A 14,702-nucleotide genomic window follows, 5' to 3' on the forward strand; every position below is an offset into this window, starting at 1 on the left:
TAAGCAACATCATGATAAACAGAGAAAATATTGAAGCTGCGAAGGATTTCCTTTTACTTGGATCCACAGTCAGTGCCCACAGAAGCAGGAGTCGGGAAATCAAAAGACACATTGCATTGGACAAATCTGCTGCAAAAGATCTCTTTAAAGTGTTAAAAAACAAAGAGATCAGCTTGAGGACTAAGGTTTGCCTGACCCAAGTTGTGGTGTTTTCATTCGCCTCGTATGCGTGCGAAAGCTAGACAACGAATAAGGAAGACCGAAGGAAGAATTGATGCTCTTGAATTATCATGTTGGTGAAGAACGTCTAATATACTGTGGGCTGCCAGAAGAGTGAACAAATCCGTAATTATCGTGTTGGTGAAGAACGTCTAATATACTGTGGGCTGCCAGAAGAGTGAACAAATCCGTCGTGGAGGAAGTACAGCCAGAATGCACATTAGAAGCGAGGATTGCAGGCTTTCATCTCACGTACTTTGGACGTGTTATCGGGGGGATCAGTCCCTGGAGAAGGACATCATGCTTGGTAAAGCAGAGGGTCAGTGAAAAAGAGGGCAGCCTTCATCTAGATGAATTGATACAGTGGCAGCAACAATGACCTTAAGCGTAATAAAGATTGTGAGGATGGCGTACGACCGGGCAGTGTTTTGTTCTGTCGTACATAGGGTCACTGTAAGTCAGAACTGACTCGGTGGCACCTAACAATAACGTGTATTGATATTTTCACTACTTTGAGATACATTGCACAAAGTAAGATTTCTTTGTCAAAGCATAGGTATTTTTCATTTTAGTAGATACCGCCAGTCTTCTATAAAGACTGTAATTACGCATTACTTCCTGCAGCGTATGAGCGTATTTTCTCCTCCTCCTATTTGTAACAGTCGTTACCATCTTTTTAAGTTTCTGCCAGCCTGATAAATATGGACCGATATTGTTACCTTGATTACAGTATCTAGCTACTGATGAATGAGCACTTCATGTTTGCCATTTGGATTTTCTCTTCTGTGAATTGTATATTCGTATCTTTTGTCTGTTTTACAAACTATAACAACTTGCACTACTACTAAATATTGTCTCATAAAAACATCATTTACCTGTATGACTTTGCATATGGTGCTTTTTTAAAAAAAAAAAAACTTTTTTTTTTTTATGTGGTTAAACATGCATCATCTTTTATAGCTTCTAGTCTTCGTGAAGAAGACAGTTCACCACCATCATAGATTGTATATGTAGCCTCTTAGATTTTTTTTTCCTAAGATTAGATTGTTTCATGTTTAAGACAGGAGTCCTGGTGGCACAGTAGTTAAGTACTAACTAAGCTGCTAACCAAAAGGTTAGTGGTTCGAACGCACCAGTGGCTCCACAGGAGAAAAGAACTGGCGATCTTTTCCCCATAAAGATTTTTTAAAAAACCCAAACCTGTTGCCATGGAGTTGATTCCAACTCCATAGCAACGGTATAGGACAGAGTAGTACTGCCCCATAGGGTTTCCAAGGCTGCAATTCTTTACAGAAGCAGTCTGCCACATCTTTGGAGCTGTCGATGGGTTCGAACTGCCGACCTTTCAATTAGTAGCTGAATGTTTAACCACTGCGCTACTAGGGCTCCTTCCTTAAAGATTACAGCCTGGGAGACCCTATGGGGCAGTTGTACTCTGTCATATATAGGGTCACTATGAGTCGGATAAAAAAAAATATATATATATATATATATTTTTTTTTTTTTTAAGAGTCGGAATCAACTGAATGGCACACAAGAAGTTTAAGACAATTTTATTTTCTTCCATTGGATAACCAGTTGTTGAAGCACCATTTGGTAATTAATCCATGCATATAGCCCCGAATTTTAATACACTACTATTTTAATACCAACTACTATACATTAAATTTTTTAGATATAGGAATCTATTTGGATTCTCTATTCTTTTCTACCAGTCTCCTTGCATTTTTATACCAAATAGTGACTTTATCATTTTTGTGTGTGTGTACTTTTCACACCTATTCCGAGGGCTTTAGTCTTCTATATAAGCTGAGTCATCATATTATGTAGCTGAAAAATTAAAAACCTGTCAGGATTCTGTTTTTGAGAATTTATATTTTTGTATTAAGTCTTTCCATTCAGGTCCCACTCTGAGTTCTTCAATAAGGCATTATAGTTTTCTTCAGATAGGTGCTATGCCTTCTGGTTTTCTTAGGATAATTTATATTTTATATTATATCCAACAGATTTATTCTACCCATCAAAACACATATCTTTCCCTTCAGGTCTTATTTCATGCCCTTTAATAAGATTTCATCATTTTCTTCAAATAGATGCTATGCCTTATGATTAAATATGTTACTAATTATTTTTCTATTTTTTCTCGTTAGTTTGAGAAATTTTTTTTCCCATTTCCAGCTTCTGTATACTTATCGCTGTAATTGAGAGAAGCTATTCCCAATACTTACCTTGTGTATACCTATCTTACTAAAATCTCTGGTAGCTTTATCCTAGAGCTTCTGAGTTTTCTACAGTAGACCACCACATCAGCAAAAGACAGACCCCCTTAAACAGCCTTCATGCTATGTGTGTTTCTTTATCTCACCTGAAACTCAGCAGCCATTTTTAACAAACCTTTTTGTATGCCTTTGCAGCACCCACTGATGATACATGCTTTTTTCTCCACCATAACCGTTTGATATAATGAGTTATATTAAAATCAGTCTTGCATTTCTGAAATAAACCATACTTGGGCATATTGTATTCTTTTGATAAATTTCTGGATTCTATATGTGTGTGTATTCTAAAGATTTTTTTTCTGATACTTTGTCAGGTATTTGGTCTATGCTGGCTTTATAAAATGAATCAGAGAGCCTCCCTTCTTTTTCCACTTTTAATTCAGGAAACTTCCTTTTCCATCTTTCTGAATAATTTAAATAATATTGGAATCATTTGTTCTTCAAAGGGATAAAAATTTCAGCTCTGCATGTGTCTGGGACTGCCCCATTTTAGTAGATCTCAGTAGTGACCTTTCTTTGATAATTCCAGTTTTCTACTGCTCAGGTCAAAATCGAAGATATTTTTTAATTTCATGCCATGTGATTCTTTTATTCTCATCTCCAATTATGATATTTCTCAGTACTTTATTTACTTATTTTGACTTCTTTTCCCTAAAGTTTACAAGAAGCTTATTTCCTTCATTGGATTTTTCAGAGAACCAGCTTTTGGACATTTTTATCTTTTCTACTTTTTTTTTTCCTAGTTTATATTACTTTTAACTTTTATCTTTATTAATTCAGTCTTTTCGTTCCAATTTTATTGAATTATGATTATGAATTATAACCTATAAACTCAGGCTATACTTTTTAGAAGTTGTCAAGGAGTTCTTTATGGTCACGTACATCATGGATCTTTTATTTTGTCTGCTTTTGTCCTCCAGTTCTGACCAATTCTGAGAGAGATTAAAATATCTGACAAATTATCTTATTTTTACTAGATTTGACTTCATGAACTTGCTTATTAAGGTATCTGGTGCAGACAGATGTGACTGCTTCCATAGACAGTGCCTTTTTTCAGTACATAACACCTTTATCCTCGTCTCCTCTTATTTTGTCTTTGTCTTGATCTTTGTCCTCACTTACCTAATCTGTTATTTTTCCCTCATTTAATGAAAATTTTCAAATGCACACAGAAGTAGAGAGACTAGTACTGTGAAGTGAATATCCGTCTATAACTGTTACCCGGCCCGGCCAGACAGTGCCTGATTTTTTCATTTTGAACCCCATATATGAGAGGGTATGTTTCTCCCATAGATTCTCCAATATGAAATATGTTAAATTTTAGGATTTTGGGGGGGAGGGGGCAGTCTAATAGGTGAAAGCAGTATTTCAGGGTAATTTTACTTCAAATTTTCTTATTGTGAGCAGTTTTCTTAATGAGTAAGGCTGAGCTGTTTATATACCTTATTTTTATGCAAATAAGGCACGCCTCCTACATTTGTTTGCCAACTGCTCCCTCCTCTCCCTCCCTGCTAAGGTATTTTTGTAAGGCAACTATGTCAATTTTTTTTTTTTTTTTTAATGTTGCTGTAAAAAAAAATTAGCATGCTTACAAAAATACCCATGGGGGAGGGAGCAGTTGACAAATGTAGAAGGCTCGCATTATTTGTGTAAAATAATCAAAATCCACTTGTTTTCATTTTCTAGAAACAGTTTCTTCCTGTCTATCAGATTGATCATTCCCTTTATTTTTAGACCTTTTTAAATAATAAAAATATTAACCCATTGTGTTAAGTGATAAATTGTAAATGCTTTTACCGTGCTTGCCATTTCTCTTTAATTTGCTTTTGTTGTTTTTCACAGATAGAAGTTTTTTTAGTTTTGGCTTTTAATTTTGTTTTCATGTAAGCAGATAGGCCAGTTTTTTTGTTTTTGTTTTTGTCCTGTTGCTTCTGGATTTTGACTCACAGTTAAAAACTTTCCCCATTTCCAGTTTATAAAGGAAATCAACCTTGGTTTTGTTTTGTTTTTTATTACTTGGATTTTTTTCTTTTTATTTTTGCTTTTAGTCCTTCAATCCATTTGGAATTTTCCCAGTGTACAGTGCAAGAAATTGATCCAGTTTCTAAAAGAGCTAACTCTTGCCATTCTTGCTTAGTTTTCCAAGTAAACTTTATAATCAGTTTATCTAGTTCAAGAAATCCTGAAGGTAAGATTATTATAATCATGTTACATTTTTAAATAAACCTGGAGTGGTGATGTTGAATCACCTCATCTGAAAGCATAGCACGTTCTTGCATATGTTCAAAAGTGCTTTTGTGTCTCCTGGGAATATTTTCCTTTCTCCACATTGTTAAGTTCATGCCTAGGTATTTTATTCTTTGCTATGGACTCTTCCACTATTTTTCTAAATGGCTGTTGTTTGTACAAAAGCTGTTGATTTTTGCATAAGTATTTTATCTCTTGCTACTTTATTAGTTTTAATTTTCCATTGATTTTATTTCCAGGGTGCTTTTTACATACAGAGTTGTCATCTGCAATTAACCAAAAAACCAAACCAAACCCAGTGCCGTCGAGTCGATTCCGACTCATAGCGACCCTGCAGGACAGAGTGGAACTGCCCCATAGAGTTTCCAAGGGGCGCCTGGCAGATTTGAACTGCCGACCCTTTGTTAGCAGCCGTAGCACTTAACCACTACGCTGCAATTAGAGATGGTTTTACCAGTTCCTGTCCCTCTGATTTCTTTCTCTTGTCTGTTTGCATTGGCTGCTACCTCCAGCACAGTGATAAATAGTGGACCGACTTAATGTTTGTGATTTGAGCAGAGAACCTTAAGTCTTTCTCCATTAAATAAAGAAATGCTGGCTTTTTATTTATCCAATTTGTTTTCAAGTATAAAGTATAAACCACATATGGCCGGGCCTTGTTTTTACCCTCCAGCCTGTGCTTTGGTGGGCACACTGATCCCACGCTCGGCTGCGACGAGGACTGGCGGCTGGGTTTACTCCCACTGCCCTCGATGAACGTGCTGTGCTCACACTGTTCTCCCTTTTCCTGTTCCTTGACTGTGCTGTTTTGATCAGGTTGCTCTTATTCCATCTTTTTTCTCTTGTTAATTAGAAGTTTTTATACTTCTCTTTTCCATAAATGATTCTTTTCCCTCCTCTTCTTTTATAATCACACACATTTCCTCCTATTTGAAAATAAAATTCCAACTGTTTCCCATGCATTTTTGCTTATTCTCCTACCTCCCCAACTTATAAATTTCCCAGAGGTAGTTTAATATTTGCCTTATAATACCCCCTTTCTGTTTTAAAATCCTGTGTGCAGCTGGAGTTTAAAGTAGATGGGGAGAGACTGGCATGTGGATTGTCTGCCAGGTAGTTTTCAGTAAGCTATAATTCTCTCTGAAGGTGCCTGAAGAAGAAAACAGTAACCAAGTGGTGCAAACGCGATGGAAAACACCATATTCCTACAGGGGGAATTACAACCTGTGAGACTGAGTGCTGTGAACGTGAAACTGGAGTTACCATCCTTGCAGGGCAGCACCAGTTTGTTTCCCCTGCACTCAGAAAGCCACAGCCGATGTGGTACAGACCCGAGCCGTGCTGGAAGCACTTAACCTGCTGTGCCTCTGCCACTTCCAGGCCTAGTCCTGCTGAGAAAAACCCTGTACAAGAATAACGTGTCATACCTGTCTGTCAGAAGATGCTGCAGTACCGAAGTGTGTAGTAACAGCTGTTTGGTTTGCTCGCTGTAGAGGCATATCTGGGACTGAACAGACCAACTGCATAAGTAGTATTTTGAGAAACTCATTCAGGTCATGTCCTAAAGTCTCTGGCATTGGCCTTCCCTGCTGTATACTCCAAGCTGGTGCTTGATGAGGAATGCATCTGGGATAATGCCCCAGGTAGCATACATGGTGTGTTCGTTCTTACTTCTCCACTACTGCCTTCTGGTTAGTTTTAGGTGAGAATGCAGAAACAAACTGGGATAAGAAAGGATAAATATGCTGTCATGAAAACTGTCCTTATTTTTTTCAGTATGTCACTTTTCCATAATTTGTATTATTAACAAGCCTAAAAACACCAAACCCCTTGCCATGGAGTCAGTTCTAACTGATAGTGACCCGAGAGGACAGAGTAGAACTGGCCCATAGGGTTTCCAAGGAGCAGCTGGTGGATTTGAACTGTCGACCTTTTGGTTAGCAGCCGAGCTCTTAACTACTTCACCACTAGGGCCCAAGCGAGACAGGACAAATTGCCAAATGAGACAGTCCATTCAAGTCGCTGTACATGCCCTTGGCAACGTCAGAATTATGTATTAGGAAAAAAAATTTGCCTTTCCCAAGAACTTTGTTTCCAGCTTTGCAGATAACTAGAGCAAAATAACACCATTTCTCTTTTTTTTCCCTGGCTTCCAGCTCATAGCCAAATGTGAAACCTCTTTATAGTATTTTAATAATCCCTTCTAGTTAGCCCTGTTTCTATTTTACTAAGTTTATTGTCATGTCAAACTTTTTTAGAATAGTAACGGGATGAAGTGATTGCAAAAGGCCATTAGCCTGTTTAGTTGATGGGATCTCAGCATGGGATTACCTGGAAGATGGGATAGCCTGGTAAAAATGTGGGCGGCCAATCACATTATTACTTTGCTTCATGTTCATGCATGTCGTGGTCATAGAGTCTGATAGGTATGCCATAAGAAACTAGCGTAAAAAAGACATTGGAAAAAAAGGTAATGATGGCATAGCTGTAAGTGGTAAGATTGTCTCATTTTTAACTGTCAAAGATTAGCGTTTTCAATAAAAAAGATCACTTGAATTCCCGTGAAACCTTAAGTATGACTTTGATAAGACCCAACGTGTTAAACTCAAGGTAATAATTTTGTATGAAGGAGAGAATGCAGATTTGTTCTCAGATGAAGTACTGTCAAGAGGATATATATATATATGTGTATGTATATGTATACTTTTTTTTCTTTTTTGCAGGGACTAGGCCTGTATGCTGCTAGAGACATTGAGAAGCACACCATGGTCATTGAATATATTGGGACTATAATTCGAAATGAAGTGGCAAACAGAAAAGAGAAACTTTATGAGTCTCAGGTAGGGGCCTGGCACTTGTGATTCTGTAAGTCTTGCCACATTCATCCTCTCTCCATCTCGTGCCATCTAAACATCCTGAAAAGGCAAGGCCAAATTTGGCTCTCATGTTTTTGAACAAAAGCCATGTCTGGATATTGTGTTTTTCTCTTGTCTGTTTCCATCTATCTTTTTCGGTCAGTGCTATTATTTGCACAGCTAGAGCTGTAGCCTGTACTTTGGTGGTGCACTCTTTCCATACACATTTGCTGTAGGGCCGGGGTGCTGCATTTTACTCCCATCCCCCTCGATGAGCACTACAGTTTAGCTCGCGTTGGTCAGTGACGCGTTGGTCAGTGAGCCTGGTGTCACAAAGCAACCATTCATTGCTGTAAACTCATGCCGTGGCATAGTTACCTCCGATGGTGCTTAGTAGAATACCCACAGCGGTTGTAAACAGGTGCGTTTCAGTTCTCACTCAGCACTTCTCAGGTGGATATGAGCACGGAGAGTAGTTCCCCATCTGCACTGGTGGCTGAATTTGTAATGAGAAGTAGAAAAAAGTGCTTTCTTTTCCAGAACCGCGGCGTGTACATGTTCCGCATGGATAATGACCACGTTATCGATGCCACGCTTACAGGAGGGCCTGCAAGGTGAGAGCAAAGAGGAATCTGATCAGCCTAGCCCTTTGCTTGGCGGGCTGTATGGTAACGGAGAGAGATCAAAGCAGGGGAAAGATGCTTACTACAGGTTTTCAGTGATTGAAATTCAGGGCAAATAAGTTGTTTCGAAAAGAATTTTTACTTGAAATTGTGTATTTGCACTTGTTCTGTTAATGGGCAAATAGGAATGTAATTAGGAAAAAGTTTTCCCTATTAGTGGAGGGATTTCCAGTTGTGTTGTAACAGTTTTCTAACATGATGGTTTGCAGATATATCAACCATTCATGTGCACCCAATTGTGTGGCTGAAGTGGTGACTTTTGAGAGAGGACATAAAATTATCATCAGCTCCAACCGGAGAATCCAGAAAGGAGAAGAGGTAAGAGAGGGTAGTGTCTGCCTGCTGCATACCCGGGTATGTGGTAGTTCACCCCTTTATACACGGTAACTCTGGTGGAAGTTGGCTCGTGTTAGGTCAGATTTGGCCACTCTGTCCTGTTTCACCTGAGGCATTCAAGTTGCCACCTTCTTGCACAGACAGCTCTGAGAGTGACTTCATCTTCACTCTTCCCATTTCCTTATTTTTCTATTCCACAAGTTAACGTCCCCATGTCACTCATTAGATGACATCATTTTCATATGTCTTATGCTCTTTCAGACTCCCTTACCCTGGGCACAATTGGGCAGTATTCCTTGCTCTAAATATTATGTCTGTAATTGAACTGATGTTTGAAGAATATAACGGAATTGTCATTGTGGTCTCCAGGAATGCTAATACTGTGTGAGATCACATTAAGGCTGTCAGGCAGCAAATTTGGGGCCCCAGATTGCTCCAGCTTGCTCATATTCACACTGTGATCGATACAATCTTACCGATTTTTCACATCAACAGATTTCCAAGGAGCTTGGGTATTTGGGTTTTTTTTTAATGCTGAGTGCTGGACTTGAGGTTTGTCCCATCACGTTTCTCAGCTTCGTCTTCCACAAATGTGATCAGCATATTTTGATCCAAGTGCCCTCATCTGGAATTGGAGTTTATTGTGACGCACATGTGGCAGCAGTGTTGATTTCTGTAGGAAACCTCCTGCCCTCCTCGCCCGCCCCCATTTTGGGAAAGTGAGGAGTCTGAGTGTCTTTCCTTTATGGGAGCCCCCAGCCCTTCTTGACTGTAGCTGTGAGACTATGCCTGGATTTTTTGGGTCATCTCTTTTGGAATCTCATTTTTTAAACCAAGAATACAGATCTGGCTAAACATGGAGCCCACTGCAAATCAAAGAGTCACTTGAAGATAGGGGAGGGAAAGTATGTGAGATCTCCGGCGTGGTGCTGGTGAGAACGGCGGTAGTGGCCTTATGGCTGTGGGGCCCAGCCATCCCAGCATATGAGCCTCTGCCCCCATGGTACCTCAGCATTCTTTAGCAAGTTTTTAACCCCCTGATCCTGATTTTATTTTCTGTAACATGGGAAGAACTATTCCCTAACAGAGCTCCTCCAAAAACCCAGCAAATAACCTAATCAAAGTCAGTATTATCGTTCCTACAAGTAGCTACTCAATATTGGTTTATTTCCTTTCTCTGTGGAAAGGAGGTGCTTCCAAATGCTATCCTAGAACATTAGAATTAGAGAGGACTGAGAGACAAGCCTCCCCTCATTTCACAGTGTACAATTTGTTGGGGTGTGGAAGCAGGCTAAGCTGGCTGGGCTCGGAGGGGTGAGGCATGTGCCATAGAAATCATGTAGACTGCCACATACCTTGGGAACAGGGCTGATTTGAGAGGTTACTAATAATTTGATAACCCTTAGACAACCTTTAAATATTCTTTTAAGGAGGAAGTCAGTTGTTAGTTTCTAAAGGCAGTAGTCTCTCCTCAAACTTGGATGCTCCACTCAACAAACAGTGGGGAGGGCAGGAGGGTGCCCGGCCCAGCACCCTGTGTAGCTGGTCCCTCCCTCCGCCACGGACGGTGCTGGGAGCAGCTGGAGAAAAGCGCAGATCTGGTTTGGCTGAAGCATATTGCCCCTCTATCTGCCCCGCCCTCTTTGAATCCCTAAGTAAAGAGTAGCTATGTTAGTTCATTTTGTTTTGAGGGTTTCACTCAGGGTCCCATGGGACCTCAACAAAGTAGGTCTCCTTTTGACTTAGGCCCATTTTGTTTGCTGGTTTTGAACTGGGGAAATCTAGACAGGAGACCCCTCCCTGCCGTATCTTCGCCCACCTTTCTCACGCTGATTCTTTGCGTGGCAGCTTTGCTATGACTACAAGTTTGACTTTGAAGACGACCAGCACAAGATCCCATGTCACTGTGGAGCTGTGAACTGCCGGAAGTGGATGAACTGAGCGCATTCCTCGCCCGAGCGCGGCAACTTGTCCCTAGGAAGAAGTGATTCAACACGCCATTTGAATTTTACAGACAGAAAGATACTTTCGTTTTCTGTTTTATGACTTTTTGAAAAATAGCTTCTGGGAATTCTGATTTCCTTAGTACTTCAGGTTAAAGCAGCCCCAGGAGAAAGCGACTTTCCTGAAGTTCTAAGGCTAAACAGAACCACAGAATGGTCCAGCACTTTTTCTTTTTCTTTTTTTTTTTTCTTTTTCCTTTTTCTTTCTCTTGATTTTCTTTCTAGCTTTTTTTGTTTTTTGGTGGGTGGGTTTTGTTTAGCTTTTTTTTTCTTTTTAATCTCACTAAGGAGAAACTTTTACTGGGGCAAAGAGCCGATGGCTGCCCTGCCTCACGGTGGGGGCCTCCTATGAATGTAAGACTGAAATCACCAGCGAAAGGGAGATGTCCAAAGTGCTGGCCACGGCCTTATTTGAAAAGGGGCAGGCCCTCTAATTTAAAAATTTTTAAATAAAGTAGACACCACTGAACAAGGAATGTACTGAAATGACTTCCTTAGGGATAGAGCTAAGGGATAATAACTTGCACTAAAATACATTTAAATACTTGATTCCATGAGTCAGTTTATTGTAGTTTTTGATTTCTGTAAAATAAGAGAAACTTTTTGTATTTATTATTGAATAAGTGAATGAAGCTATTTTTAAATAAAAGTTAGAAGAAAGCCAAGCTGCTGCTGTGACCTGCAGAACTAACAAACTCTGTTACTTTGTACAAATATGTAAATATTTTGAGAAGAAAATACAGTATAAAAATAGTTATTGACCAAATGCTATCAGGCTCTGCAGCAGCTCGGGTGCTTATAAAATGTTCCTAGGGATGTTACAATATAATTTTATGTTATTAAATCTGCCATTATAATTAATAACCAAAATTTCAACCTAGACTATTTGGGATTTTTTGGAAACTATGGTCTATTAGTACTTAATTGTTTTATACACCTTACTTCTGATAGAACGGAGTGTATGCTATGACTACAACTTTTATAGCTGTTTTGGTAATTTAAACTAATTTTTTTCATATTATATTGTTGCATCCCTACTTCTTCAGTCAGGTTTTTTGTGCTTACAATTTGTGATAACTGTGAATAACTGCTTAAAAATACACCCAAATGGAGGCTGAATTTTTTTCTTCAGCAAAGTAGTTTTGATTAGAACTTTGTTTCAGGCCGCGAAGAATCATGTAAACATAATAGGATAATGTAGCAGGAACCTAAATCTAACTCCTTAGCCTTCTGTTTAAAACAAAAAAATAAAAATAAAAAAAAAGGAGCGACATGATTATGCTTTTGCAGCTGCAGGACTCCGGCAATAGGGTTTTGAAAGGTGTAATTTTAACATGTGTCTGTATGAACTGTTTGTTTACATTTCTTTAATAAAAACAAAAAAATACAAACAAAAAAAGACACTGTTTTGTGTTTGCTTGTAGAAACTTAATCAGCGTTTTGAAGCAGGTTAGCTTTTTATTTTGTACTTAAAATTCTGGTACTGACACTTCACGGGCTAAATGTAAAATGAAGTTTTTCGTGTGCACAATAAAGTGGACTGTAAGCTGTGGGTATATCAGTGATACAGTTCTCGACTTGTAATGTATATGGCATGATGTATTTTTATCTTACAGAATAAATCAAGTGTATATATTTTTCTCTTGATAAATAGCTGTATGAAATTTGTTTCTTGAATATTTTTCTTCTCTCGTACAATATTCTGACATCCTACCAGTATTTGTCCTACCAGGTTTTTGTTTTGTTTTGTTTTCTGTTCTGTATAATAGTATCTAATGTTGGCAAAAATTGAATTTTTTGAAGTATACAGAGTGTTATGGGTTTTGGAATTTGTGGACACAGATTTAGAAGATCACCATTTACAAATAAAATATTTTACATCTATAAAGGCTGCCTCCTCAAATTTCTCTGCGCCAGTCTCCTGCTCTGTTTGGTGCTCGTGAAGTCATGGCTGCTTGGAAGTCACTGACAGTCTGGTTTGCCTTTCAGAATTACAGGAGGGTGACTTGATTCTTTCTTTTCAAATGAAATGTTTAAATAAAGGCTTGTAACTTATTCCAACTAGAGACTCTATCTTCCCTGCAGTTCAGGACAGAAGGAGAACATCTCTTTTTAGATGTTTACCACAGTCAGATTTTAAAGTATTCTTGGTGCCTTGTTCCGTTGTTTAAAGTCTATTTTTCTTTGTTCACTGTAGTCTTCTGACTTTTTTTGAGGCAACTCTTTGCATCTTATTCTGACTAATAGAGATTATTGCCATCATGTTTAATGTATTTATCATATTTAATTTAAGGGGGTTGCCAGGAATAAAAACTGCCCAGAGACCCCCTCACAGCTCCTAAAACAGATTTCTAACCTGTGCTGCATGCACGCCTCAAAGTAGCAACCTGTTGGATTGCATTGTTTTAGCAGAATCATCAGAGCATCCATAACCTGGAGGAAAAAATTGTTAATCCTGTTCCGAAACACTTGCTGTTTGTGAGGCTGTCAGTGTGGACAGGGCTGAGCAGTGTTCGCCACCCTGGCCGTTCTTTATAAGCTGCTGCTTGGTGTGGTTGTCTTCGCTGGGGTGGATGCCAACTCCTCACTGCCATATCCGGGCCACAAAAGGCAAGAAGCGTAATCCTAGCCTTCCGGTTTACTAGTCTAAATGCAGTCACCTAGGGAGTAGGGAATGGGAAGGGCAGAAAGGTGTCTTCTCATGGCCATTCGGTGCCTCAAATCTCAAAAGTGTCCTCTTGGAAAGAACTAGCAGTAGAAGCAGAAGCAAGGCCTCATCTCCCCATGGCAGACACTGCTGACTGGTGAGCTGCACTGGTTACCTCTAACCCTTCGGCCATGCACTCAACCCATACTTACCGAATGCCTAAAAAGGCACTGGGGACCCCACATTGCGTGAGACAGCCCTGGTCCCTGGCGTCCCAGAGCTTATATTCCAGTTGGGGGGTGGGGGAGCAGGTCAACAAAAACAGGTCAACTAAGTATCAGATGAGGTAGCCAAGTGTCCGGAGAGGCATTCCTTAACCTAAGGCCTAAAGAATGAAGGATTGCCATGGGAGGGATGAAGGCAAAGGCCTTCCTGGAAGAAGCAACAGCAGCAGCATGTGCCAAGAGCCCAACGATGATGGCTGGAACGGAGTGGCCAGATAAGATCACAGAGAAAAGCAAGGGCCAAACCACACAGGGGACTTCAGGGATTTGAAACATCTAAGTGCCACGGGAAGCCATTGAAGGATTTTAAGCAAGGGTGCTGTCCAGTCTGTACAGGGGAGAGGTGATTGTCTGGGGCTAAGAGGGAAGTGGTAAGGCTGCACAGGTTCTGCGGTAGTCCAAGCTCTGGGGACCTGGACTGGGCAAGTTGCAATGAAAATAGAGACAATTAGAAGTGACTAAGCTATGTCTCGAAGGTAGATTCGAGTCCTCCTATGATTTACATATGTGATTAAGGGTGTAAAAGGTAGGAATTTTGGATGACTCCTGGAGTTTTTTATTGTCACTTTGGTGTTGAGAATATACAGAGCAAATACATCCACCAGTTCCAGTCTCTACAATGTGCGTCTTGTTGACATTACATTTTTCCCGTTCTGGAACCATTCTCACCCTCCTTTTCTAAGTTGTTCCTCCTCCATTGGCAAAGCCACTGCCCCTAAAGTTCCTATCCGAACTTTCCATTTGCTGTTGTCTATCTTTTAGGATAGAAAGATCCTAAAAGAGCGCAATGTATAAGGCAGACTTTTTTTTACTAGTTAACCTATTTGCTTTTAAGGAGACCTCAGGAGATATTTTTCATTTAAGGTTTAAAGATTATCTTAGGGCAATACAGAAGCCCCCCCTTGGGAGGGATATGTTTGAAGACCCCCGTGGATGCCTGAAATCAGACAGTACTGAACACTCTATATACTATGCTGTGACCCATACATGCATACCTATGGTAAACCCCATAGTAAGAGAGTAACAATAATAAAATAGAACAATTATAACAATATACTGTAATAAAAGTTATGTGAATGTGGTCCTCGAACAGTAAGACACGAGCTTTCATATGCTACTCATTTAACATTTTTGGACCTTGGTGTCTGC

General features: G+C 39.6%; 1 protein-coding gene across 12 annotated transcripts in view; it reads left to right on the plus strand.

Moving 5' to 3' along the window:
• The window catches only part of KMT2C (lysine methyltransferase 2C), a 397,882-nt gene extending 385,372 nt beyond the window's left edge, over nucleotides 1-12,510 (plus strand). For all 12 annotated transcript variants that reach the window (XM_049863292.1, XM_049863298.1, XM_049863302.1 and 9 more), the window contains 4 exons: nucleotides 7,469-7,585; nucleotides 8,141-8,214; nucleotides 8,493-8,601; nucleotides 10,468-12,510. In XM_049863292.1, the coding sequence (XP_049719249.1) occupies nucleotides 7,469-7,585; nucleotides 8,141-8,214; nucleotides 8,493-8,601; nucleotides 10,468-10,560 (393 nt within the window). In that variant the 3' untranslated portion in view covers nucleotides 10,561-12,510. The remainder of the gene's footprint in view (nucleotides 1-7,468; nucleotides 7,586-8,140; nucleotides 8,215-8,492; nucleotides 8,602-10,467) is intronic.
• Nucleotides 12,511-14,702: the final 2,192 nt, after the last annotated feature.

The sequence above is a fragment of the Elephas maximus genome, chromosome 20 (genome assembly GCF_024166365.1).
Source record: "Elephas maximus indicus isolate mEleMax1 chromosome 20, mEleMax1 primary haplotype, whole genome shotgun sequence".
Classification (NCBI taxonomy): Eukaryota; Metazoa; Chordata; class Mammalia; order Proboscidea; family Elephantidae; genus Elephas; species Elephas maximus.